Source organism: Lissotriton vulgaris, chromosome 2_1 (assembly GCF_964263255.1).
Source record: "Lissotriton vulgaris chromosome 2_1, aLisVul1.2, whole genome shotgun sequence".
Taxonomy (NCBI): Eukaryota; Metazoa; Chordata; class Amphibia; order Caudata; family Salamandridae; genus Lissotriton; species Lissotriton vulgaris.
Window position 1 is genome coordinate 59,971,015 of NC_141687.1, and position 24,690 is coordinate 59,995,704.

Consider the following 24,690-nt stretch of genomic DNA (forward strand, 5'->3'; position numbering starts at 1 on the left):
AGATATTTCGGGGGCTTTATCCATTTTAGTTTTAAATGGTTTTTTTATTAGGCCAGAAGAAAGCATAGTAAAGCATTGCAGTACAGAGTATATGCAACCCGCCAACCGGTTGCATTTCGTAACTAACGACCATTTAGTGCTTAGACAGAATTGGCAGTCAGCAGGAGCAGGGTGATGCAAATAAGGCTCAATGCATGCTTTTGTGGCCAACAGTTTAGAATTAACCAACCCCGCAAAACCCCCCCCCTACCCCCCAACCAATCTCCCGCCCTCCACCCCAACCAGTGTGCCGTAAGTTCGAGGTCCAATGACTATGAATATTGGAAAAGATGGGGGTCGGTGACATCATAGTTTAGTTTAATGGTGAAGAGGGGGAGAAAGCCCTGCGCATCTGCATGTCGTGCCTCGCCATTGCATGAAAGCTCGGGGATCGTTACCCGGAGGGAAGTCCGGGTTGTCTAGTAGTGGAGTGAATGGAGAGGGAAAAGTAGTGAGGCCGCGTTTAGTGGCCACCGCGTCCCACACCTTGGTGACTGTGCGAGTTACGGGAGAATTGGTGAGGTAAGCAGGTCTGTGCTTTGCAGGCAAAAAGGGAATCTCCCACAAGGAGCGCTGGGCCATGGCCCTGTCCTGAAACAGCCATCTCTTCTCCGACTCTGGTCTATACCACTCCACTAAATAGCGGAGCTGTGTGGCGTGAAAATACTGTAATAAATTGGGGATGTCCAGGCCACCCTCGTCCGTGCTCCGGTGAGCTAGCTGTTTGTTAAGTCGCGCCCGCCTACCCTCCCAGATAAAGTGGTGCAGTGCTGCTTGAAGGTCGGGGATGGTGCCCTTCGGGGGGAGTATTGGGAGAGTCTGGAAGATATATAAGATCTTGGGCAAGGTTGACATTTTCACCGCTGCCACTCTGCCCAGGAGAGACGGAGGTTGCTTAGACCAGCGAGTAAGGTCTGTCTTGATCTGGGCGGCGAGACTTGTAGTTCAGGGTCGCAGTCAACGCGGTCGAGTGGGTAAGGGTGACCCCTAGGTAGGGGAGCTCCGAGGTGACTCGGAGGTCACAGCCGAAGTCAGAGGCCGGAGAGTTCTTGTGGGCATTGCCTCCCAGCGGCAAAATGAGGGACTTACCCCTGTTGATCTTGAAGCCTGCAACTATGCCGAATGCGTCCAGCTCTCCTAGGAATGCTGGTATCGAGCGGGTGGGCTGGGCAAGAGCAACTATGATATCATCAGCGTACAAGCTAATGTGTGGTTCTCCCCCGAACGTGATTCCGGTAACGTCCGGGTTGTCTCGGACTTTCTGCACCAATGGTTCGATGTAGAGGGCGAATAAAAGGGGAGATAGTGGGCAACCCTGTCTCGTCCCGCGCTGGATCTCGAAGGGGTCCGAGCGAGTACCACCCAGTCGGACTTGGGCCTGCGGTCGGTGATAGCAGCTGGCTATCCAGGATCGAAAGCGGTCTCCCAGACCGAAGCGGAGTAGCACCTGCTGTAAGTAAGCCCAGTCGACGCGGTCGAAGGCCTTCTCCGCGTCGATGGCCACAAGCGCCTCGTCAGAGTCCTGGAAGTGTGTTTTATCTATTAGATGCAGCATGCGCTTGGTGTTGTCGCTACATTGCCGGTTGGGCACGAAGCCCGATTGGTCCGGTTCCAGTATACCGGGCAGTAGTGGGCCCAAACGGGCCGCCACCACCCCGGTGAAGAGCTTGAGATCCAGATTCAGTAAGGAAATCGGACGGAATGCCGAGCAGTGAGTCGGTGCTTTGCCCGGTTTGGGCAGGACGATTACCTCAGCTGCCAGCATGTCCGGGGGGATAGAGCCCGGGCCTTCAAAGGAATTGAAGAGTCGGGTAAGAACCGGGGCCATGAGGTGACTGAATGTCTTATAAAAACCCGCCGAGAAGCCATCCGGGCCTGGGGATTTCAGTGGGCGAAGCTTGGATATGGCCGCGGTTACCTCATCCAATCTGATGGGGGCATCCAACATGGTCGCGCTGGATTGGGACAGTTCTGTGATGGCCGCCGAGGACAAGTATGAATCTACCTCCCTGAGGGGCGGTGTATCAGCCTCGTACAATGAGGCATAGTAGGTGCGGAATTCGTTAGCTATCTGGGAGTCCTCAGTGAGAGCGTTACCCGCCCCGTCAGTGAGGTCTGTGATGTTGGCGCGGTGGGTCTTAGCTTTGAGGGCTCTGGCTAGTAAGCGCCTAGTCTTGTTGCCCCCGACATAGTATGTATGTCGAAGGCGAAGTGCGGCAAACTCCGCTCTATCTGTGTCAAGGGAGGCCAGTTGGGCTCTGGCCGCCTTCAGCTGTCACCAGACCCGGGGGGGCGCCTGTGCGACTGTGGACCCTTTCAAGTACCTCGACCTGAGCAGTGAGGTCTGACCTCTTTTCCCTACGATCCCTTGCTCCCCCCGCGGCGATAGCAATGAGCTCCCCTCGGACCACCGACTTCAAGGCGCCCCTGAGGGAGGGCAAGGTGTGTCATTGTTAGTTAGATAATCCGTGATGCAAGTGTGGAGGCGCTCGCGGACCGCTGGTCGCTGCAGCATGGTTTCCCGAAGTCTCCATGTACCGCGGGGACGGGGGGGTGACGGGGACAGCAAGAGTCAGCTCCACAGCATCATGGTCTGAGAGCGCTGCGGGGACAATGTCAACACTGGATACTCTGGGCAGCAGCTCAGACGAGCCTACGAAATGGTCCAGCCTGGCGTAGGTGCGGTGGACATGGGAGTAGAAGGTATATTGTGTCGTGTTTGGGTGTATGGTGCGCCATAGGTCTACTAGGCCCCGTTCCCGCATCCAGTCCGTCCCAGCAGTGGTGATAGCGCCTGTATCCCCGTATCGATGTCCAGATCTGTCTTTGGTGGTGCCCATGACTAGATTAAGGTCCCCCCCCCCCAATCAGTAGGAGTGAGTCAGGCGATTGAAGGGATTCAGAAAGAGCATTTCTCAAAAAGGCCTCCTGCCCAGTATTGGGAGCATAAGCGGATCCGACCGTGAGGTGTAGGTCGCCAAGTTGAAAGGAGTGGGCGAGAAGGCGGCCTTTAACCTCCCCTGATTTGGTCCCCACCTTCCCTTTAAAGTGTCTGGAGATAAGGATGGCAACCCCTGCTTTCTTGGTGGGAAGGGAAGAGAAAAACTGCTGGGGAAAGGCACGGGAGCGTAGTCTATGCCAGTCCTTGGGTAGCAGGTGGGTCTCCTGGAGTAGGCACAGATCCGCTCCGGAGTGTCCTAGATAGGAAAGTATCGCCCGTCTCTTAATAGGGTTATTTAGGCCCTTGACGTTAAGTGTGAGAATCTTTAGTGTGGGATTAACCATTAGTGAAGAGGATGGGTGTAAAAGCGTAGACACTGGTTTGTGTATATGGCGTGGATGCGTAGTGGTGTGAAGGCGGCGGGCGGAGCCCAAGCAGTAGGGCCACAAAGTCGGGTCTCAGCAGTTCAGCAACATTTAAACCCCCCTGGCACACTGGTTCCCCCCCAAACTCCCTCCGAAACCACCCTCCCTCCCCCCCGTCATGTCAAACTGTCCTCCATGAGGTAAGGATGTAAACAGTTCCCCCCCTCCCCCCCCAACTCCCGCTCCCACCCGGTGCCCCAACGCCCACGGTTTCGCGGGTATAGTCCCAGTCCTGCCAGTTCGTACAGGGCTGTGGTGAAGTCTTCCATTCGGGTCGTGGTTTGTGGCGGACACTTCGGCTCCCCGCCCGAAACCCAACCCTCATCCAGGAGGGAATAAAGCTAAAGGCGATCTCCCGAGCTTTGCCATCGTCAGCCTGAGGAAGAAGTTTCTTTGGCCACCTCCGCCACCGCCGTGGTGCGCTCCTGAGTGATAGTAGAGGCATCTGGTTTTAGGGGCCGGGGGGGCGATCGTCTTCGACGCACCGTCTGCCATCCATTGTCCCGGGGTCCGTTGATCTGACTCTGGGTCGGGTCATCCACTTCGTGTTCAAGGCCCAGGAGGTTACAAGTGTCCTTGAGCGAGCGCAGCTGGTAAAGTTTCCCCTCCCATTTGAAAATGAGGCGAAATGGGTGTACCCAAGAATAAGGAGTCTCGTGCTGCCGCAGGAAATCAGTCACTTTACGGAATTCCTTGCGCTTCTGCAGGGTGATGGCGGACAGGTCTTGGTAGAGAGCAATGGGGTGGCCCTGGAATTGAAGAGGTTGGGCTCGCCTTGCCTCTCTGATGATTCGCTCCTTTAGGGGAAAGTCGGGTAGAAAGGCCAATATGTCCGGTGGGGGTGCTGAGGATCGCCTGGGTAGACCCACCCTGTGGGCTCTGTCAATGCGTATCTCGAAGTTAGCCGACTCACCCAGAACCGACCGGAAGAGAGTTCCCAGTTAGCCCACGATGTCAGACCCCTCTGATTTTTGAGGGACCCCCCGGACCCGTATGTTCCGGCGGGAACGATTCTCGAGATCCTCCGTGTGGGCCTGGAGGTCCATTTGCTGGTCAGTGAGACGCACGATTTCCTGCTGGAGGAGGGTAATTTCCATGCTCCTGGACTGGTCAGCCTCTTCTACCGCGCCCACTCGCTCCCCTATGCCCTCCACTTCCCGTCGGAGCTCCCTGACCTCCCCCGCCATTTCTTGTTTCAGAGATCGAAAGTCCTCTCTCAAGGAGTTAAAGAGGCTTTCCAGGAAAGTCTTGGTGATGGGTGAGTGATCTTCCGTGGGCGCAGTAGTCAGTTTCGTGGTCTGGGGGGAAGGAGGGTCTTTTCCTGGCTTGGACTGGGTTTTGGCCAGAAGCTCCAGGAGAGTCTGCGACCCTTTCTTCGATCTTTGCCCCGCCATATCGCCTGTGTGAGCGTAACAAGTCGTAGCGTAGGGGTGCGGGAGAGGAAGCGCGGCTATGCCACCCGCGGACCGCGGCAGCCAGTGACTGGGGAGGAGTTGATCAACAATGCGCACTATGTCTCGCCGGGGAGGCAGGGTCCCCGAAGGCTGTGGGGTTGCGTGGCAGGCAGTGTCTCAAGGGGATGGTGAAGATGTCAGGGGCCAACTTGGGGATGTGGGCCAGTTAGAGCCAAGCGCCAGAGGCCGAGCGTGCCCCCCGAGGCCCGACCACTTGCCCCTCCCCCGCTCCCCACCTGCGTATTTCTCACTCCAACCACCTGGTCTCCTCCTGCAATGTGCAGTACTCGTGGGCCAGGGTGTCGACAGGGCACATGTGCTGCTGTGGCTTGGGTGCCCCGGTGTCTCACAGCCTCAGTCTCACAAGTCTTAGTGTAGGGGTGCGGGAGGAGAAGCGCGGCCGCGCCACCCGTAGACCGCGGCAGCCAGTGTCTGGGGAGGAATTGATTAACGATGCGCACTGTGTCTCGCCGGAGAGGCAGAGTCCCCGAAGGCTGTGGGGTTGCGTGGTAGGTAGTGTCTCAAGGGGATGGTGAAGTAGTCAGGGGCCAACTTGGGGATGTGGGCCAGTTAGAGCCAAACGCCGGAGGCCGAGTGTGCCCCCCGAGGTCCGATCACGTGCCCCTCCCCCGCTCCTCACCTGCGGATTTCTCACTCCACTCCAACCACCTGGTCTCCTCCTGCAATGTGTGGGTCTCGTGGGCCAGGGTGTCGACAGGGCACATGGGCTGCTGTGGCTTGGGTCCCCCGGCGTCTCACAGCCTGTCCCCCTGGCGGCGCCGGTAGGCCCGAAGCCGGGGGGTCGAGTTTAAAGATGCCTGGCTGGCTCTTGCTGCACCGCCAGCCAGGTCGCTGAGCCGGGGACTCTCCACAGGCGGTAGGGTCTCCCCGGTTCGGGCTCGTGGATGCTGCAGGAGGGCGCAGAAGCTATGCCTGGGCACGGTGCCTGAGCAGCCCCGGCAGCGGGAGTAGTGTGTGCCGGCTCCTACCAGGCCCCGGTAACCGCCGCAGAAAGGATGGTAGGCTTCCACCCAGCTGGGACCCCGGTGGATGGACCCTTCCGAGGGCCAGACGAGAGTGCTGTGGGGGGGGGGTCGCCACAGCTGGAGGTCTCTGCTGTGTCCGGCGGCGCGGTGCTCCAGGCGGGCAGATAACTTCGGGCGCGGGTAGGCCCAGAAGCCGGGGAGTCGATTTTGGGGACTCCCGGCAGTCACCTGGCCCAGTCACCAGGCGCTCCGCCGAGTCGAGGGTGGCCCACAGGCAGGGGCCGCCCAGATGCTTACAGGGGATCCGGAGCCTTGGCAAGGTGTGGGTCCCCCCCGGGACGCTGGTGGCAGTGCACGTTGGAGCTTAACAGGTGGCAGGCGCCATGTTGCGGCCGCGGCTCGTTATCTTCGGCCCTCTCGAGCTCCGGTGCCGCTCCAGCGGCAGGATATGAACATCGGGCGGCCCAGGCGGAGGCAGGTCACAGCGCTAGCCGGTGTGGGCGCCGCAGGGAGATAAGGCTAGAGAAAAGGGCGAAGTGTGGCGGGATCGGACAGGGAGCCTCCGGGACCTGCGACCGATCACGCCGCCATCATAGCCACGCCCCGCTTTATCCATTTTAATACGGTGCATAATGCAGAGGGCTTTAAATTTGATTCGGCTCTCAATACGCAACCAATGCAGTTTGCGCAGATGGGTAGTAGCCGGAGACCTGACAGGTAAGTTACAGATCAGGCGAACAGCCATGTTCTGAACCACCTGAAGTTTCTTTATTACCTCCTTACAGGCGCCCAGGAGTAGAACGTTCCCGTAGTCCATCCGTGAGATGGCAAGGGCTTGGACCACGGTTCTCAGGGTATCCACTGGAAGCATCCATGTGATTTTTCTAAGCCACCTGATGATGGTGGTACAGGTGGCAGAGACCTTTACAACATGTTGCTTCAGTGACAACTGGTTGTCGAGCAGAACCCCGAGATTACGGGCTGAGTCTGAGGGGGTAGGTAACGGGCCATCTGCGGAGGCCAATGTTGCGGGCCCCACAAAGATGTATTGGGACCGAATAGGAGCAGCTCCGTTTTGTCCCCATTTAGTTTTAGTTTGTCTATGCATCCAGTTGGAGATCTGTTCCAAACCAGACTGCAAGGAAGACGTAGAAGAGTGATTCTTGGTAGAAAGTGAGTAGACTATTTGAGTGTCGTCAGCGTAAGAATATATTGTGAGGCCCGCTTGCTCTGCCAAGAAAGCAAGAGGTCTCACATAAAAGTTGAAAAAGAGGGGACTAAGAATCGACCCTTGGGGAACACCGTGAGGGGAAGAATGGATAGAAGAGACAGAAGTAGAGGAAAAGACTTGAAAGGTGCGTTTAGAAAGAAAACTAGCGATCCAGGCCGTAGCAACAGAGGAGGGAGCCAGTTACGCAGTGGTTTTGCGCAGGGCAGCCGAGGCTCTTTGCCTCGAACTCCCTATGGTAGCAGTCAGACTAACATCCTGACAGAAGTGCTCCAACCGGCGGCTACCTCTTTGGAGCCCTTGCTGCCTTTTAATGAAACACTTTGACGTTCTTTTGGGTACCTGGTCCAGGCCCAACACAGGGGCTCCTATAGATAGGGACATGGCCCGACGCCATCCGACTCCGGGCGACCCCCTCTTCCTTACCAAACACCCCACCCCTGAGAGTTTGGTTGTCCAAGCATCAACTTCCCAGAGCGCACGTTCCCTACCGCACCTCCGGATAGGGAATCCAAGAAGCTGGATCAGATTGGCAAGAAGCTGTTTTTATCTGCCAGCTTAGGGCTGCGGTCGGTGAACACTGCATACCTCTTGGGTCGTCATACCCACTCTCTGTGGGACACGGTTGCGCAGGTGCTGCCCAACTGCCCGGAGGAGGCCGAGGCAGTTCGACGATTGCGGCCGGGAGAGATGCAGCAAAGTTCACCATACGTTGTGGGCTGGATACCGCAGACTCACAGGGCAGGTCGATTTCCACAACGGTGGCACTTCAGCGCCACACCTTGTTCAGAACAACTCGCTGCTCAGGGGATGTCCAGGACACCTGGATAGACATGCCCTTTGATGGCATTTGCCTTTTTGGCAACAAGGCAGACAGTGCGTTGGAGCGATTTAAGGGCTCCCGGGCTACGGCCAAGTCCTTGGGCCTGTGGGCCGCTCGGCCTCCTCCACCTTCTGCTTTTCGTTCCTTTAGAGGCACAGGCCACAGCAGCAACAACCACAGCGTGGCTGCGGACGTGGGTACTGTCGAGGCGGTTCAGGGGGCCAGCGGTGGGCCAGGCCACCGCCACCCCTGCAGCATCTGCTTCCAAGCCTTCCTAGTCAGACCTTTCAGGCCCATCAGACGCCAGTGGGTGGACTCATACGCCATCTCCACCACTGGCGCAACATCAGTTCAGATCAGTGGGTGTTGCAAATTGTCCAAAGGGGCTACTCCCTCTCCTTCGAGACAATCCCTCCAGCCGTGCCACCGCTGTGATACCGCATGTCAGGGGGATTACTTGGCACTTCTCCAGCAGGAAGTTGCGGACCTCTTGGCCAAGGGGGCCATTGAGCATGTTCAGATGCCACAAGTAAGGTCGTAGTTGTTGTTCCCACTACTTTCTGGTTCCAAAGAATGACCTTCGGAACGTCAATTGCTTCCTCCGGATAGAAAGGTTCAAGATGCTCACACTTGCTCAGGTCTTGCCTACCCTGGTCCCACAAGACTGGGTGATGAAATTGGATTTGCAGGACACCTATTTTCATAGTCCCGTCCTGCCTGCCCACAGGCGCTACCTGCGATAGGCCATTAGCATTTTCAGTTCACTTTGCTTCCCTTTGGCCTTACCAGCGCCCCTCTGTTGTTCACGAAAGTGATGGCGGTGGTCGGAGCTCATCTACGCAGATCAGGGCTTTCAGTATTGCGCATATCAGGGGTTTCAGTATTTCTCTCTCAACTACTGGCTGTTGAAGGTGGGCTCGCCCCCCAGGCAGCTGTCTCCCACCTCCAGACTAAGGCCAAACTCCTGCATTTGCTGGGGTTTTCCATCAATGTGCCGAAGTTGCATCTGATTCCTTCGCAGAAGCTCCTCTTCATCGGAGTGGTTCTGGACTCTGTGCGGTTTCGGGTTTATCCTCCCGAACAGCTAGTCCGGGACAGTCGGGCTAGGATTCTGATCTTTCAGCCTCTGTCCCGGGTTTCGGTCAGCTGCTGGGCTTTTATTTATTTGTATTTATTTATTTAAACTTGTAAGGCGCGCAGCTACCTGCAATGGGTTTCCCGGCGCCAAGGGATAGATTAAAAGAGGGAGAGAACAAACCATGAAATTTTGCTGAAGAGACACCCTAATCGCTACTAAAAAAGCCAGGTTTTAAGTCCCTTACGGAATCGAAAAAGATTTGTTTCGGGTTTTAGACTAACAGGCATAGCTTTCCAAAATTTCAGACCTAGATGAGAAAATAAGCGGCCGCCCATCTTTACCAGCTTGAATCTCGGAATCACCTAATAACCTTTCCCTGAGGATCTCAAGGAGCGGCTAGGCTTAAAGGCCTGGATGAGATCCTGTAAGTACCTAGGGGCTGAACCTTGTTTAATCTTGAAGATGTAGCATAGAGCCTTAAATTTTATTCGACTAGCAATCCTAAGCCAATGAAGATCGTGGAGTGCTTGGGAAGCAGAGACTCTCCGAGGAACATGGCATAAAAGCCGTGCAGCCGCATTTTGCACAACTTGGAGTTTGTTTACTGTTTGGTCAGCTCCAAGATAAAGGACATTTCCGTAGTCCAGGGTTGATGGCCTCCTGCATTTTGCTTGTGGATCATGCCAGATGGCATATGCGGGGTCTGCAGTGGAACCTGAAGTTCCAGTGGGCGCAGCATCCGGGCAACCATCACGTCCAGATCTCAGAGGGCACTGTACAGCAATTGCAGTTTTGGCTCACGAATCACGATTGGGTTAATGGCAGATCCATCTCCCTTTCCCAACCGTAACATACAGTTGTGACGGACGCTTCCCTTCTGGGATGGGGTGGCCACATGGGAGAGGCCGGGATCAGAGGCCTCTGGTCTCCGGAGTCCAGGCTCCACATCAACCTGCTGAAGCTTTGAGCGATCGGACTTGCACTGAAGGCTTTCCTCCGCTTTGTCATGGGGAGACTAGTGCAGGTGTTCACAGACCACACCAACCCCATGTGGTACTGCAACAAAACAGGGCGTGGTGGGGTCGTGGACCTTATGCCAAGAGGCTGTCTGCTCCTCCTGAGCTTGGCTGGAACATCAGGGCATGTCCCTGATGGTTCAACACCTGGCAGGTTCTCTGAAAGCCAGGGCAGACTAACTCAGCCGTCGGTGCATGATGGATCACGAATGGCGTCTGAACTATGACGTGGCGCAAAGTCTCTTTCAGCAGTGGGGAGAGCCTTGGTTAGATCTATTCGCCACTGAAGAGAACGCGCAATGTCAACAGTTCTGCTTGTTGGAATTTCCAAGGTGGCACTCGCTCGGCGACGCTTTTAGTCGCGAGTGAAGTTAGTCAGTTGTATGCCTTTCAGCCTATACAACTTCTGCCCAGAGTGCTGACGAACAGGCTTGACCGGGCCCAAGTTATTCTTGTGGCTCTGGACTGGGTTTGAAGAATATGGTATCTTGAGCTGCTCAGTATGAGCATCGATCCCCTGATCTGTCTGCCTCTTCGGGAGGATCTTCTGTCACAGCTGCAGGGGACGGTCCTCCACCCGAACCTGTCCAGCCTCCATCTCCTTGCGTGGAGATTGAGCGGAGGCAGTTGACGTCTTTCGACCTGCCCCCTAAGTCTGTAATGTTATCTTGGCAGTCGGGCGTCCCACCACTAAGACTGTATACGCCTGCAGGTGGAATAAGTTTGTGGCATGGTGCACAGCAAAGGCTCTGGATCCCCTTTCTGCCCCTCTTTCAGAGGTCCTTCTTTTTCTTCTCTTTGGCCCAGCAGGGCTCTGCTCTGGGCACTATCAGAGGCTATCTCTCGGCCTTTTCTGCCTTTTTAAGGCTTCCATACCAGCCTTCCCTTTTCAAGTCCCCTGTTGTAAATAGGTTCTTGAAAGGCATATCACACGTTTCCTTCTGTCCCTTTTGTGATGCCTCAGTGGGACTTGACTCTAGTTCCTACCTTTCTGATGTGCGCTCCCTTTGAGCCACTTCATAATTGCCCTCTTCGTCTTCTCACTGTAAAGACTGCTTTCCTGGTTGCCATCACCTCTGCCAGAAGAGTGAGTGAGCTGCAGGCTCTTTCTTCTAAACCTCCTTTTATCTCTGTCCATCTGGACAAAGTTATTTTAAGGACTCTTCCATCTTTTCTGACAAAGGTTGTCACTGCCTTTCACATCAGGCATACCATCACTTTGCCCACCTTCTTTCTGCCTCCGCATCCCTTTAAAGAGGAAGAGAGGCTCCATCGTCTAGACCCAAAACGCGCGCTCTTTCTATCTGAGCTGCACACAAGTTCCGGGTGGATGGCCCGCTCTTTGTTGGCTACCTGGGTGCCAAGAAAGGTCGGGCTGTGCACAAACGGACCATCTCCCGGAGGGCTGTTCTGTGCATAAAGGCTTGTTACTCCTTGGCTAAAAAGGCCACTCTACCAGGGCGACGGCAGCCACTACTGCTCTGGGAAGAGGAGTACCCTTGCAGGACATCTGTCAGGCAGCTACGTGGGCTTCGCTGCACACGTTTACCAAGCACTACTACCTAGGCACCCAAGTCCGGAGAGACTGTTTCTTTGGCTGTTCTGTTCTCCAGGACTTTCTGGTGTGATCTTGGTTCGCAGACCCACCATCGGGATTGGTATTGCTGGGATATCTTTTCTAAGGTAAGGAATCTATCACGTGTTTCTTTCAGATGCACAAGTTACTAACCTTTAGTAGTGATATATCTGTAAACTACATTAGTAGTGATAGATTCCTTACCGCCTCACCCATCCTCCTCATTCTGCGAACTGACTTCTAGGGTGAAGGTCATCCCTTTCAGTGCCCTGGTTTCATGGCACCAGTGGTCAGTATATTGCATGGCTCTGCGTTCCTGGTGCGGTAAGTTGTGTACAGAACTGACAGCGAGCGTGGGTGCGTCTAAGTAGCTCCAGCGACGTCATCCTGGCGCAAACGACGCACGCGGAGCCGCACGACGCCTACCGACGCGCAGGGGTACTGCTGACTAAAAACTTTCCGGATCCAGTCTGATGCCTGGGGGTAATTCTAAGGTACGGAATGTATCACTAGTAATGTTTCTTACAGATATATATAGTTACCGAAGGTAAGTACCTTGTGCTACTCAAGCAGTATGCTGATCTCTTTTCTGTCACCCCCTGGTCGGACTAGCTGGTGTACCCTTGATGTAAACACTGGTGATGGTATGCCTGTCAAAAATAAGGTCTATAGACAGTCTGAACAAGCGAAGCATCAGGGATGAAGTCCACAAGACTCTGGAGTTAGGGGTGATTGAACCCTCTGAAGGTCCCTGGGTTAGCCCAGTAGTTTTAGTCCTCAAATCTCATTCCCTGGATGGTAAACCAAAGTTGAAGTTTTGCGTTGACTATACAGGTCTCCGTGCTGTCACTAAAACAGATGCACTCCCTATGCCAAGGGTAGATTTACTTATGGACCGGCTGGGAGCAGCCACGTTTCTCAGTACTTTTGATTTAATGTTAGGGTACTGGCAGATTGGTCTGAATCCTGGAGCAAAAATAAAGTCTACATTCTCTGACCAAATGGACTTTACCAATTTACAGTAATGGCATTTTGACTAAAGAATGCCCTTGCCACCTTCTAAAAGTTTGTCAGCAAAGTGTTGCTGGGTTGGAATCTTTTAGTGTAGCATATCTAGATGATGTTTCTGTCTATAGCTCCACTTAGCAAGGTCACCTAAGCCACCTTGTAAAGGCCCTTGTGGCGTGCATGCCTCACACTTGAGGCAAGCAAATGCCAGATTGAACAGGGCTCTGTTGTATACTTGGGTCACCTTCTAGGCGGAGGCCATGTTCAACCCTTACAACCCAAGATCCAGACAATTGTGGACTGGGTAGTTCTGACCATCCAGACTCCAATCAGTGCATTCTTTGGCTTTACTGGGTACTACAGGAGGTTTGTGAAGGAGTATGGACCATTGTGACACTCCTCACAGAATTGACCTCCAAGAAGATGCCAAAAGAAAGTAAACTGGACGGGGCTGTTTACACTGAAGGAGCTATGTGCTCCGCAACCTTTCTAAAAGCTCCAGATTATTCACAACCGTTTATAGTGAAGACTGAGGCCTCAGAACATGGGATAGAAGCGGTCCTATCCCAGACCAACAATGATTGCCATGACCGGCTCATGACCTGCCCTTTGCTTTCATTGGCAGGAGGTTGCTACCCAAAGAGCAGCATTGGAGTGCATTGGAAGTCTTTGCTGTGGTTTGGACCCTGAAGAATTTGAAACCATACTTGTTTGGTTCTAACTTCATTGTCCAAACTGACCACAGGCCTGCCAGGTGGCCGATGCAAATAAAAGATGAAACCTCCAAACTGTTGAGATGGTTTATCTCCGCACAGGGTATGGACTTTACAGTGGAGCACAGACCTCGGACTGACCATGCCAGTGCAGATGTCCTTTCCAGGTTTTTCCACTTAGATGATGACTCTTTTGGGAAAGGTTAGTCTCCTCCTCTTTTATTTTGTTGGGGGGGTTGGCTGGGTGGAGTTGGAGGGAGTGGGTGGGTTGTGTGGGGAATGTGCCCCATTTTGATGTGGGCACCCCCACTTTTTTCTCGGTAAATTATACCGTTTTGACAAAAGTGCATTGGGTTCCTTCTATCCAGGTCCCCAGTGGTGGGATCTTTCCCTAAAACTATGAATTGCTTACCCCCAGTTGGCAATTCCTTGAGCACCCCTGTAAATCCCTAGTAAAAATGATACCCCTGGTACGGATGCTAAATAGGGTCACTAAGGGTTGTAGCATGTATTGTCACCCTAAGGGACCACTCACCACACTCCTGCAAACAGCCATTGCAGGCTGCGTGACATGGTGCAGACAAAAGTGAAAACAAGACATGGCTTAACTCCTGTGTCATGTCTGCCTACACTGCATGCAATATATGTAAGTTACCTCTACAGCAAGCCTTTCAGGTCTTAGGCAGGGTGCATTACATCTGAGGACATATCTGCATGAGTAGATATGCACCTGTGATGCCCAATTCTATTTTTCGGCATTGCCAGTGAATAGGGAAGCCATCTTTATTAGTTGTACTGGGCACTGGTAATTAAGAGTGCCCCAGCTGCATGATGGCTTTACGGAAACCAAACATGTTTGGTATCAAGCATCTTGTATTAATAACCCCACACTGATTCCAGTGATGGTTTTATTGATGCATGCACCCAGAGTGTACCCTAGAGGTACCACCTGAAAACCTCTAGTGTGCTGGCTGACTGGTGTAGACCAGCCTGCCCCCACAGAAAGGTTTTTGACCCCCTGAAGGTGAGAGCCCACGTTCTCGGAGGTCAGAAACCATGCGTGCTCCGTCTGGAGGTGGTGTCGCCTCCTCCAAGCAGGATGGCTAATAATAGTCAATCAAGGCAGGAAGCTTCAAAGGCCTCGGTTGCCTTTGATATGTGACCCAGGGTTCCCTGAGACAGGGGAAATGCCACAGCCTGCCAATTTGGCCCCCAGACAGGTGGGAAAATGAGCTAGTCAGGAGGTGTGTTTACTATCAGGCCAATTCCACCCATAAGGTGGGCTACCTAATGTGAACACAAACAAGAATTCCACCATCTTGGTGGAATTGGGCTCACTGGGTCATGGTTATTCCCATTTCCCACAGGAGGTTGTCATATCCCTATATTAGTCACCCTAAAGGTGAGTAGCCACTTAGCTACCACCTCTTTAACACCCCTAAATTGAGTATTTAGGCTGCACTCATGATGCCAGGAACTGAGATTTGATGGACCCAGAAGAAGAGGACAAAGAAGCAGTGAAAACATGAACCGAAGACTTGCTGTGGACTTATTGGCACCAACTCCTTCCTGCCTACACCAGTCTCGACAACCGTCAAACTGATTTATCCTGCAGCTGAGCCTCTACCAAGAACCCAGGTAGACTACCAGCCTTTTGGCAAATTGCCAGTAATCTCCCTTAGAGTAGAGGAGCTACTCCCCTGCAGTTCGCTGGGACCAAATAGCAGTGTCTGGTTTATGGTGCTGCTGCTCCCTAGTCAGACAGACGCTGCAGCTGCCCAGGAAGAAGTCACCATGCTCCAGAGTGTCAGATCAGTCTCCCCACCAAGGGAGAAGAAGCCAGGACCAACTGGAGCCTCACAGCAGCAATACTAGGGGTACTGCACCCTTTGCCACAACCAAAATCTCATCTGATAGATTTCTAGCCTCAGATTGCTTACCTTTGAATTTCCCAGATGTCAGACTGGATCTGGAAGATTTTTCTTTGGGCAATACCCTAGTGCGCCGGTATGCGACATTGGTCGGCTCTGCGTGACATAGTTTGCATAGTGTGCTGATGTCCGTTCTTTTCCTCCTGCACCAGCCAGAACAGATCCGTGAGTAGCGTTACCTTCTGTCCCTTTTTTACAGGCCTTTTTCTAAATTTTGTCAAACATTTTTCGTGTGTAGGTTTTGACAACGTCCAAGCTGACTTTTGTATTCAAACCGTGCAGCGACTGCCACCGTGCCATGTCGGTGACAAATCACACTTTGTTTGTCTATGGTGCTTGGAGAGTGACCACGACTCTAGTCTTGCTTCAACTACCGGGCCATGGCTCTGAAAGCTTTGAGGGAGGGTTCCCTACATCTACTTGCTGCCCGTTGCTTGGCACTGCGTTGGGTGCCGGACGTCTCATTCACAGTCAAGGTCGAGAGAGGTTCAGGCACCTCTCCGGGTGCCACAAGTCTTCCTCCTCCCACTCAGTCCTCGAGTCAGTCAGGTAAGAAGCACAAAAAAACACTACGTCGAAGCGTGCTTTGACTTCTCGCTGTCCTTCAGACATCTCGATGGAGGATCCCGCCCATTTGAAGTAATTTTATGATGCGGTGTGCCTCCTATTTGGCAGCCTGACCCTCCTTGTGTGCCTTCGGGCCACTGAGGCTCAGAGGAGCCTCCATCAGGTTCCGCGATGGCCATTCTGATGGCCCCCTCCCCTGCCCCCTTCCTCCCTCCACCCCCTCACCCCCAACCCACGATGGATCAGGATCGACACTGGCCGTGCCTATGATCTACCCCGTCGCAGAGACTCCTGACAGCACCATCCCCATTCTCATCACAGAGGAGCCGGATCTGTGTCTGACTCAGATTCCGGGTCTAACAAAACCCTTGGGTCCTAGGTCGGTTCCTCTATACTATTCTGAAGGGCTAGTAATGGAGGAAGATTGAGAGGGGATCGCTGGACCCTTTAGAAGACAAGTCTGAGCACGAAATGAATTGTTATGAGGAATTGGGTGAGGCCAGTTGACTGGTTACCTCTCCAGATTCTGACCTGCTTTCTCCTCCCTACTGTGGTTACCCAGGAGGGAGCTTCATATGCTATGGTGGTGAGAAGGGCAGCTGAGGTCCTGGACTTCAGCTCTCTTCTATGGCAGTTGAGACTAACCTCTTGTAAGAGCTTCTGCAGTCTGGTGTCCCCTCCAGGGATCCCCACCAAACCTTTGAGGCCTTGACTTAAGTCCCACTCGGAACGTGATCAAAGCCCAGAACAGGGGCTACTGTGTACAGGACAATCGCCTGCTGCCACCACCCTGCACCGGGTGACTCGAATTTCATCACCAACCACCCTAGCCCTGTCACAACATGCGTTCCCTTACACATCCCCAGACAACGAATCCACGAGGCTGGATAGTTGGCGTAAGAATTTTTTTCTTCCGCCAGCCTTGCATCGCAGTTGGTGAACACTGCATTCCTATTGGCCAATGTGCGAGTGCCTCTTTTTATATAGTTAGCCCCCACTTTTTTTGCCTGGTATTGAATTAGTTTCTATTGTAGTGCACAGGGTCCCTACCAATCAGGTCCCATGTGCCAGTGCTTCCATAAAAACGATTCCCCAATTGGCGTTTCAGAGCCCCTGTAAGTCCCTAGTCAAAGGTATCGGATTACCAAGGGCATTGGGAGTGAAGAGGGTGCCCTCGGGGCCCTAATCTAGGCCGTGCAGCATGCATGGCCTGATGCAGACAAAATAACAAAGTCTACATGTCACACTACCTGTGTACCATGCCAGCTAGCACTGCCTAAGATCTAGTTCTTCTTAAAGGGGAGCCAGTGCAGGCTAAAAAAGGTGGGGAATGAGGTGAGGTGGGCTTATTTTTGCGCTGCGTTCTGGATTGTTTGGAGGCGCTTGAGGCGGAGGTTGATGGTTCCGACGTAGATGGCGTTCCCATAATCAAGTCGACTGGTGATGAGTGCTTGAGTGACAGTTTTTCTGGTGTCGGTCAGGATCCATCTGAAGATTTTCTTGATCATTCTGAGGGTGTTAAAGCAGGTGGAGGCAACTTAGTTGATCTGACGTCTCATGGAGAGTTCGCCGTCTATGATGATTCTGAGGTTGCTGGTGCAGGTGCAGGTGGTGGGGGTGGGAGCTGGTCTGAGGGCGGTAAGCCATCAGGAGTCATCCTATTGTGAGGTGGGTCTTCCGAAGAGAACTCAGTTTATTTTTCAGTGTTTAGTGTGAGGCATTTGTCTCTCATCCAGTCAGCGACGTCCGTCATGGCATTCTGGTATTTTCGCTTTGTCTTCGGTGAGGAAGAGTATGAGCTGGGTGTCGTCAGGACAGAAGATGATGAGACCTTGGCTGCGAGTGATGGGTGCCAGTGGAATCATGTAGACGTTGAACAGTGTGTGGCTGAGTGAGGAGCCCTGGGATAGCTGCAGATGATGCTCTTTGGGTTGGAGGTGTGCGACTGGAGTCACCTTCTGAGTGCACCCGGTGAGAAACAAGGCTAGCAGCTTGAAGGCGCTGACGTAGATGCTGTTGGGTGATGTTGTCAAGGATGGAATTTACGTCGTCCGTGGCAGCTATAAAGGTTTCTATGCTGTTCGGGTAGTAACTGGATTAGGAGAGGTCAAGAAGGTGGTTAGATTCCAGGTAGTATGTGAGTTGGCGGTTGACTGCTTTCTTCAGTACCTTGGCCGGGAAGGGGAGGAGCGAGATGGGGTGGTAGTTCTTGAGGTCGGATGGATCTGCTGTGGGCTTCTTTAGAGGTGGTTTGACTTCGGCAGGCTTCAAGGTATCTGGGAAGGTGACAGAGCTGAAATCTTCTGATGCTTGTAGCGGGTTCACATTCTCTTTGTGTCTGAGGTTGAAGGTGTGGTTCAGGCAGGGGTCAGTGGGAGCTTCAGAGTGGATGGAGGACATAATGGATGTTGTGGTTACAGTGCAAAGAGATGTCTAGTCAGTCAGGAAGTGGAGCGGAAGGTTGGTGGGAGGATTGGGGAAGTCCGGCTATGGCTGTTAGGGTTCGAAAGTTTTTGTAGATGTTGCCAATTTTGGTGTGGAAGAAGTCTGAGTGCAGATGGATTGGGAGGGCTGGATGGTGTTATCATTATTCTTGCTCGCAATTTTTTTTTTCTCCTTCACTCTGAAGATTCTTAGACCGTTCATCTGCTTTAGTGCAAAATTCTATAGTATTGAAGTTACACAATTGCATATGCTTATTGGTTTTGCCTGAAGTATACAAAAGACTAATGGGTGGAATGCTTGCTTTTTCTCAGACAGAGGTAATTATTTGGGCTGCATCACAGTCCATTATTTAGCACACCTTTCCACCTGAAATTGGATCCATTCATATGCAAATCAGTGTCACCCCTGCTCCAGTAGGAACAGTCCAGGCCAAACTGCAGGGCCAAGCCCTCCCTGAATCACAGCACAGGCAATTCAAGACTAATTTTGCCCACATTGGGGCTCTTCAATCTGGTGTAGCTTTTTTTCAGTGGCTGTGAGCACTGGGCCAACGCCTGGGCATACCAGTCGCTTTTTATGTCACACTGAAGTATACAAAAAAGTGATGGGTGGAATACTTTAATTTCAGCCACTGGCTTAGGATTTCTTTTAGGCGTAGAATGAAAGGTATTGTGGTGACTTACTATATCTCTTGGATGGCTGTTTCCAGTTGTGTTGAGATGCGACTTTCGCCTTGTGTATGTGCATATGTGTATATATATGTGTGTATATGTATATGTGTGTGTATGTATATGTATGTGTGTATGTGTGTATATATATATATATATATATATATATCTAATTTGAGCAAATATAACCTTTCTAAAGACAAAGGGCTTATTTTTTTTTTCTCCTCCTATTCAGCTTTTCAAACCTTGGAAATACATGCTATATGAATGCAATTTTACAGTCCCTCTTTTCGCTGCAGTCATTTGTCAATGACCTAATCAAGCAGAGAATCCCCTGGAAGAAAATCCCTGTCAATACGCTGATCAGGTAACTTAATTTTTGTGCAGACTACATTCTCCATAATATACTTTTCATTAAAACGAATTTCCATAAAAATGTTTTTGCTTTGGGAGCTTACCATTCCTGTTTGTAAAGGTTAAAGGGTAAACTGTTCAGTGTTAAAATCAGTTTTTATATACTAGGGTTGTAAACCGTATACCTCATTGTCTTGATCATTTGAATTGCAGGCAGTGAATTTGAGGTACCAGGAACTATGAGGACACTATTTATTTATTCAAAGTTTTATATAGCGCGAACAAGATCTTTGCAGATATCAGAGCGCTTTACAGAAACAGGTGTAGGGGCAACAGGAGGGAGATTAAATACACTATTGGGTACAATATGGTAGCATAGTATAGTATAGAATAGCATAGCATGGTAGGATAACAGCAAGTACATATATAAGACCAGTGAACGACCAAGTAAATAATAGTACAGAAACAGTGCAGAGTCTTAGATCCCGCAACAATGGTGAACTTAGGCCCAACGGATGGCATTTACCTCTTTCTTAAAGCTTGCAGGAACAAGGGGTAGGGGAAGCAAGAGGGTAATTGGAACCAACTATTAGGAGCAATATAGTAGTCTGTAGTAAGTGAAATAGCATTATAGGATATCAGTTATGTACAAATATAATATCAATAGACAATCAGGTAACCAGTACTGCAGCAACGGTGCAGAAGTCTCTGTTCCAGCAGCAGAAGAGTTCAGGTGAACTTGGCCATAAGGATGGCTTTTATCTCTTTCTTAAAAAGTGCCGTGGAGGAGATAAGCCTGGTTTCAGGAGGGAGTGCATTCCAGATCCTTGGAGCCATTCCTGAGAAGGAGCGTTTGCATGTTTTTTCCTTCCGGAATCTACGAGGTTTCAGGAGTAGATTTTTTGTGCTTCTATTGGATCTCGAGCCTCCAGATATAGTCAGCTTTTGGGTGAGGTAGCTGGGTGACTTGTGGTGAACGGCCGAGTGTGTCATAACGGCTATTTTCAGCTGTATTCTGGCCTCAAAGGGCAGCCAGTTCAAGGATTTTAAATCCGGGGATATATGCAAATGTTTCCTTGAACCAGTGATGAGTCTCGCGGCAGCGTTCAAGGAGGCTCTTAGGGGTGCGGTTGTTGTAATGGGGAGTCCGCTAAGGGCCACAATTCCGTAGTCTATGCGAGGGATAACTAGGGCCTGTACAGCAGTTTGGAAGTCCTTAGCTGGGAGGAAGGGTTTAAGCTTCCTCAAAGTGTTGATTTGGAAGTTAGCTCCTTTAGTAGCTTTGATAACGTGCTGCTGCATGTTGAGCTTGATGTCAAGTGTAAGGCCTAAGGATTTCGCAGATTCCACAATGGTGGGTTGGACATTGAGCGCCGTTAGGTGCTTGAGCCAGGTCTGGGTGATGGCAATCTTCGTGGGAGGTGAGATCAGAAGGAACTCAGTTTTCAGAGCATTTAGTTAGGTGATTATTGGCCAACCATGATTGGGTGTCTCTGAGTGTGGAGTTCAGAAGCTTTATGTCTTCCGGGGATTGTAGCTTGAGGTAAAGTTGAGTGTCATCAGCGTACATATGGAAGTGTACATTAGATGCTTGAAGCAAGGTGGTGAGTGGTTCCATGGCGAGGTTGAACAGTGTGGGGGATAGGGAGGAGCCTTGTGGGACTCCTAAGGTTACAGGCACAGGTGAAGACAGCACGTTGTTGATCTTGAACTTCTGAGACCGGTTATGAAGGAAGTGAACCATTTGAGAACAGTCCCGGATAGACACATTCTGGTATTTAGCAGCTCCAGTAGGTTCTCATGTTTGACAGTATCAAAAGCTGAGGAGAGGTCAAGAAGGATGAGGAGGCAGGAATCGTTGCGATCAAGAATTGAGGGCGTCATCAATTATGTGCGTCATAGCCGTTTCCGTGCTGTGTTTCGCTCGGACGCCTGATTGATGAGGGTTGAGTAGGTCAAACTGATCAATGTGTTTTGTCAGTTGGAGTTGTACACATTTTTCCAGTAGCTTGGCCAAGGTGGGGATATTGGTGATAGGGCGGTAGTTGTTCAGGTCAGCCGGGTCAGCTGTAGGTTTCTTGAGTATATGTGTGACTTGCCCCACCTTGAGGGAGTCTGGGATGAGACCTTGTTGAAGGGAGCTGTTAATGATTTTGGTCCATAGTGGGAGGAGCAGGGGGGTGAAGTCTTTCACAGCATTAGCCGGTAGGGGGTCTGTGAAGTGATTAGAGGGCTTCAAGGTGCCGAGCAGTTAGTGAATTGCTTCTTCAGTGTAGGTGTCGAATGACGTCCATGAAGCGTTGTTTTTAGGGTGAGTGGTAGTCATGCTGATGGGGCTGGAGTATCGGCTTACATCATTGAGGAGCACACTTCTTATGTTGTCGGTCTTTAGCTTAAAGAATGCAAAAAAGTCTTCACAGTGTGGAATATCGCTTGTTGCGCTGTTTGATTGTAACGGTTGCATCTTGGTTTGAGTTTTGACTAGTTCAAACAGTTTTTTTGGTCGGTTCTTTGCTTCCTCCAGCTGGAGGCTGAAGAAGTCAGATTTTGAACGCTTGATTTTCCTGAAGTAGGCCTTTCTCTTGTTCTTCAGCGTTTGTAGGTGCAGTGCTGAGGGATCAGATCTCCAGGTGCGCTCTGCCATTTGCATAGCCCGTCTGTCTTCATTGAGTCTGCCATCGTACCAAGGGTTTGAATTCTTGGTGGAGACTCTCTTCAGTTGCAGGGGGGCAGCTTCGTTGATTGAGTTTATAGAGTCGAGGTAGTGGTCAGTCAGTAATTGGACATCGGGGCGCCCTTAGGGGGAAGGAGGAGACTGCAAGTGTGAGAAGGAAGGGAGTTAGGGTTGAGATTCTTCATGTCCCTTTTCCAGATCTTGCATTTGGCGGGTTGAGCCGTGTTATCTCATAATTACTAATACTTGCCGAGTATTTTGAATAGGATGACTTTGATCTTCCTTGCTGTATTTTTAGCTTTTTCTACTATTTGCAAGAATTTGAAGATGCAGGCAGCGGTTAACTAGTTGCAGTAGTTGGTACAGGTTAAACTTTTGGTTCCACTTTTCATGCTTCCTTCGGGGATATGTAATCCCTATATGCATTTACTGCCTTTATTTTGCTTTTACAGAAGTGGTCTCTCGGCATCTGGGTTGCCTTAAATCTCACACTTATTACCGTGTGGGATTTAATGTAAAGTGCACGCAGAGGGCATCTTAAAGATGCCCCTTGAAAAATGACCAACCAATGTGTGGTTCCTGAATGGCTGCCTGCCTTTTGCCACCACCAGACATGTTTCTGGACCCCCTGTGTAGAGAGCCTCTACTCTCTTGGTCCAGAAACAAAGCTCACCTGGGCATAAGTGGCATGCCTCCTCCCCCAGGATGGGCTGGTTCCACGAAGGGAAAGCTTTAAAGCACTGCTGCCTTTTGCTGCCCCCAGCAACTGGCTCCCACTGATTCTGACCCCCACTTTAGGTGGGAGAATCTGCAGGAAACTGAGTAGGGAGGAGAGGTGACACCTTTGCCAACCCCACCCCTAGGCGTGGTAGGCAAGGTGCAGCACACATCTTCATTCCCTCCCTCTTGAAGATGAGGGAACCTAGGCAGTTAGAAAAAGGCTCATGCCCCACCTTCCACTGTAGTATGGCAAAATAGGGGGTGTACTCACCCCAAGTAAGGGACCCATTGGTCCCGACCTTCACACCCCTGTAAACTCCCATAAATGTAGTATTTAGGGGCGACCCTGAACCTTGCCGTCTCCTTTTCAAGTAAGAAAGAATGAACGAAGAGCCATGCTGACCCAGGAAGAAGAGGACCCCAATTGCTTTGCCCCCAGCCCTACCGGCTCCACTCTGACCTTACAACAGCGGAGCCTTTGCATGTCTAGCAGTCCAACAGACCTGACCTGCAAACATCTTATCGCGGTCTTCTGTGAGCACCGGACCTGCTCAACCAAGACTCGCCCACAGAATCTGGTTCCAGGAGACTCCGCGATTTTGCACCACACTGCACCTGACATCCACGGCCTGAGTATTAGCGTCCCAACATCACAAGGAGGGGTCCCCAGTGATCCTGATCTGGGATCTAGTGATCCCCGATCTGCTTCAGGCAGCTGCCTGCTGTCTCGACCAGAAGGGCCCCCTGACCGGAGCTGGTAAGAAGACCGGACTGCAAAAGACACCGCTGCACCAGACTCCTGCGCCCTTGGGTGGTCCAACAGACTGTCCAGGCACCTGACCCCGCCCCAACCCTCCCACCCAGGTACCCAACTTACCTCTCCAGCCTTCAGGAAACTTCCCTCACCGAGCCTGCAGCATCTTTTCTGACCCGGAGATCTCCTTTGGAATCCAGAGGGTCCCTAAGGTCTTCTTTGCACTCTGCATGTGGCCGTCCCTGTGCCGCTGGTGGTGCAGCTCCTGTGCTGATTATTAGCCTCTGCAGTGCTTATCTCTAACCCAGGAAATTTGCTCCCACAGCCAAGTGGCCTACTCACAAGCAGTCCCTTACCGAATGCCCCCTTTGCCCCATTGTCTAACATTGGGCCCCTGCACTCTGCAATTTGAGTGCAGAACAGGGCCTTGGGGAACCTCGGTCCTAACCTCAAACTCATGCTTGTAAGTAGTACCGGTAACCCATAGAAACCAATGTTAGGAGTTTTTGTTCCTAAAACATCTCTGTTGATTTACTGTTTTGCATGAAAAGAAAGTACATGTGCTTTAATTAAAGAATTGTCGTACTTACCTTTAAGTGACTACCTCCAGTGTATGATCTCTGCATATCTCCTCAAATACTGAAAAGTAGTCCAAGAATAATCAAAAGTAATCCTATTATATTTTAAACAGTTTTTTTTATGAAGAAATACAAACCTTTAAACTATTCCAATACGATCCACAATTGCATTTGTGTACACCTTTGCATTAGAAAGTGTTTCTTACTTACCTGTGCCAAATCCTGCTTGAGTCAAAAAAATAAAATATAATATATCTTTTTATACTTACCTAAATGGCCTGCATTCAGTCTGTGTGCCGTCTGCCTTGAGTGAGTGAATACAATAAATGCTTCACGCCCTCCGGATATGCCAAACTGCTTGCCCGCACTACCACAAAGAGAGCTGTTACTACCTGGCTTATTTAGCCTCTGCTATACCTCTGGGTACTCCCTGGACTCTGTGCACACTATCCCTTTGGTATAGTATATGCAGAGCCAGCTTTCTACACTCAGCTCTTGAAAAAACTCACCCTATCATCTATATCAACAAAGCCAGAGCCCCTTGTGACACCCAAGTCTACCATCAGCTTGTTAACTACCTCATTGAGTTAGTCTGATGCAAAGATCTGCCTGTATCACACTTGGACTTTGTTGAACTGTTGCTGTATCAGTAATTTTGCTGTTCATGATTTTCTCAATGTTATAGTTGCTGACTTCTGTTGACGAATCCGTA

At 51.4% G+C, this 24,690-nt stretch overlaps 1 protein-coding gene across 2 annotated transcripts in view; it reads left to right on the forward strand.

Moving 5' to 3' along the window:
* USP37 (ubiquitin specific peptidase 37) overlaps positions 1–24,690 on the forward strand; it is a 391,659-nt gene that overhangs the window by 80,867 nt on the left and 286,102 nt on the right. For both annotated transcript variants that reach the window (XM_086954456.1, XM_086954457.1), the window contains exon 10: positions 19,134–19,265. In XM_086954456.1, the coding sequence (XP_086810582.1) occupies positions 19,134–19,265 (132 nt within the window). The remainder of the gene's footprint in view (positions 1–19,133; positions 19,266–24,690) is intronic.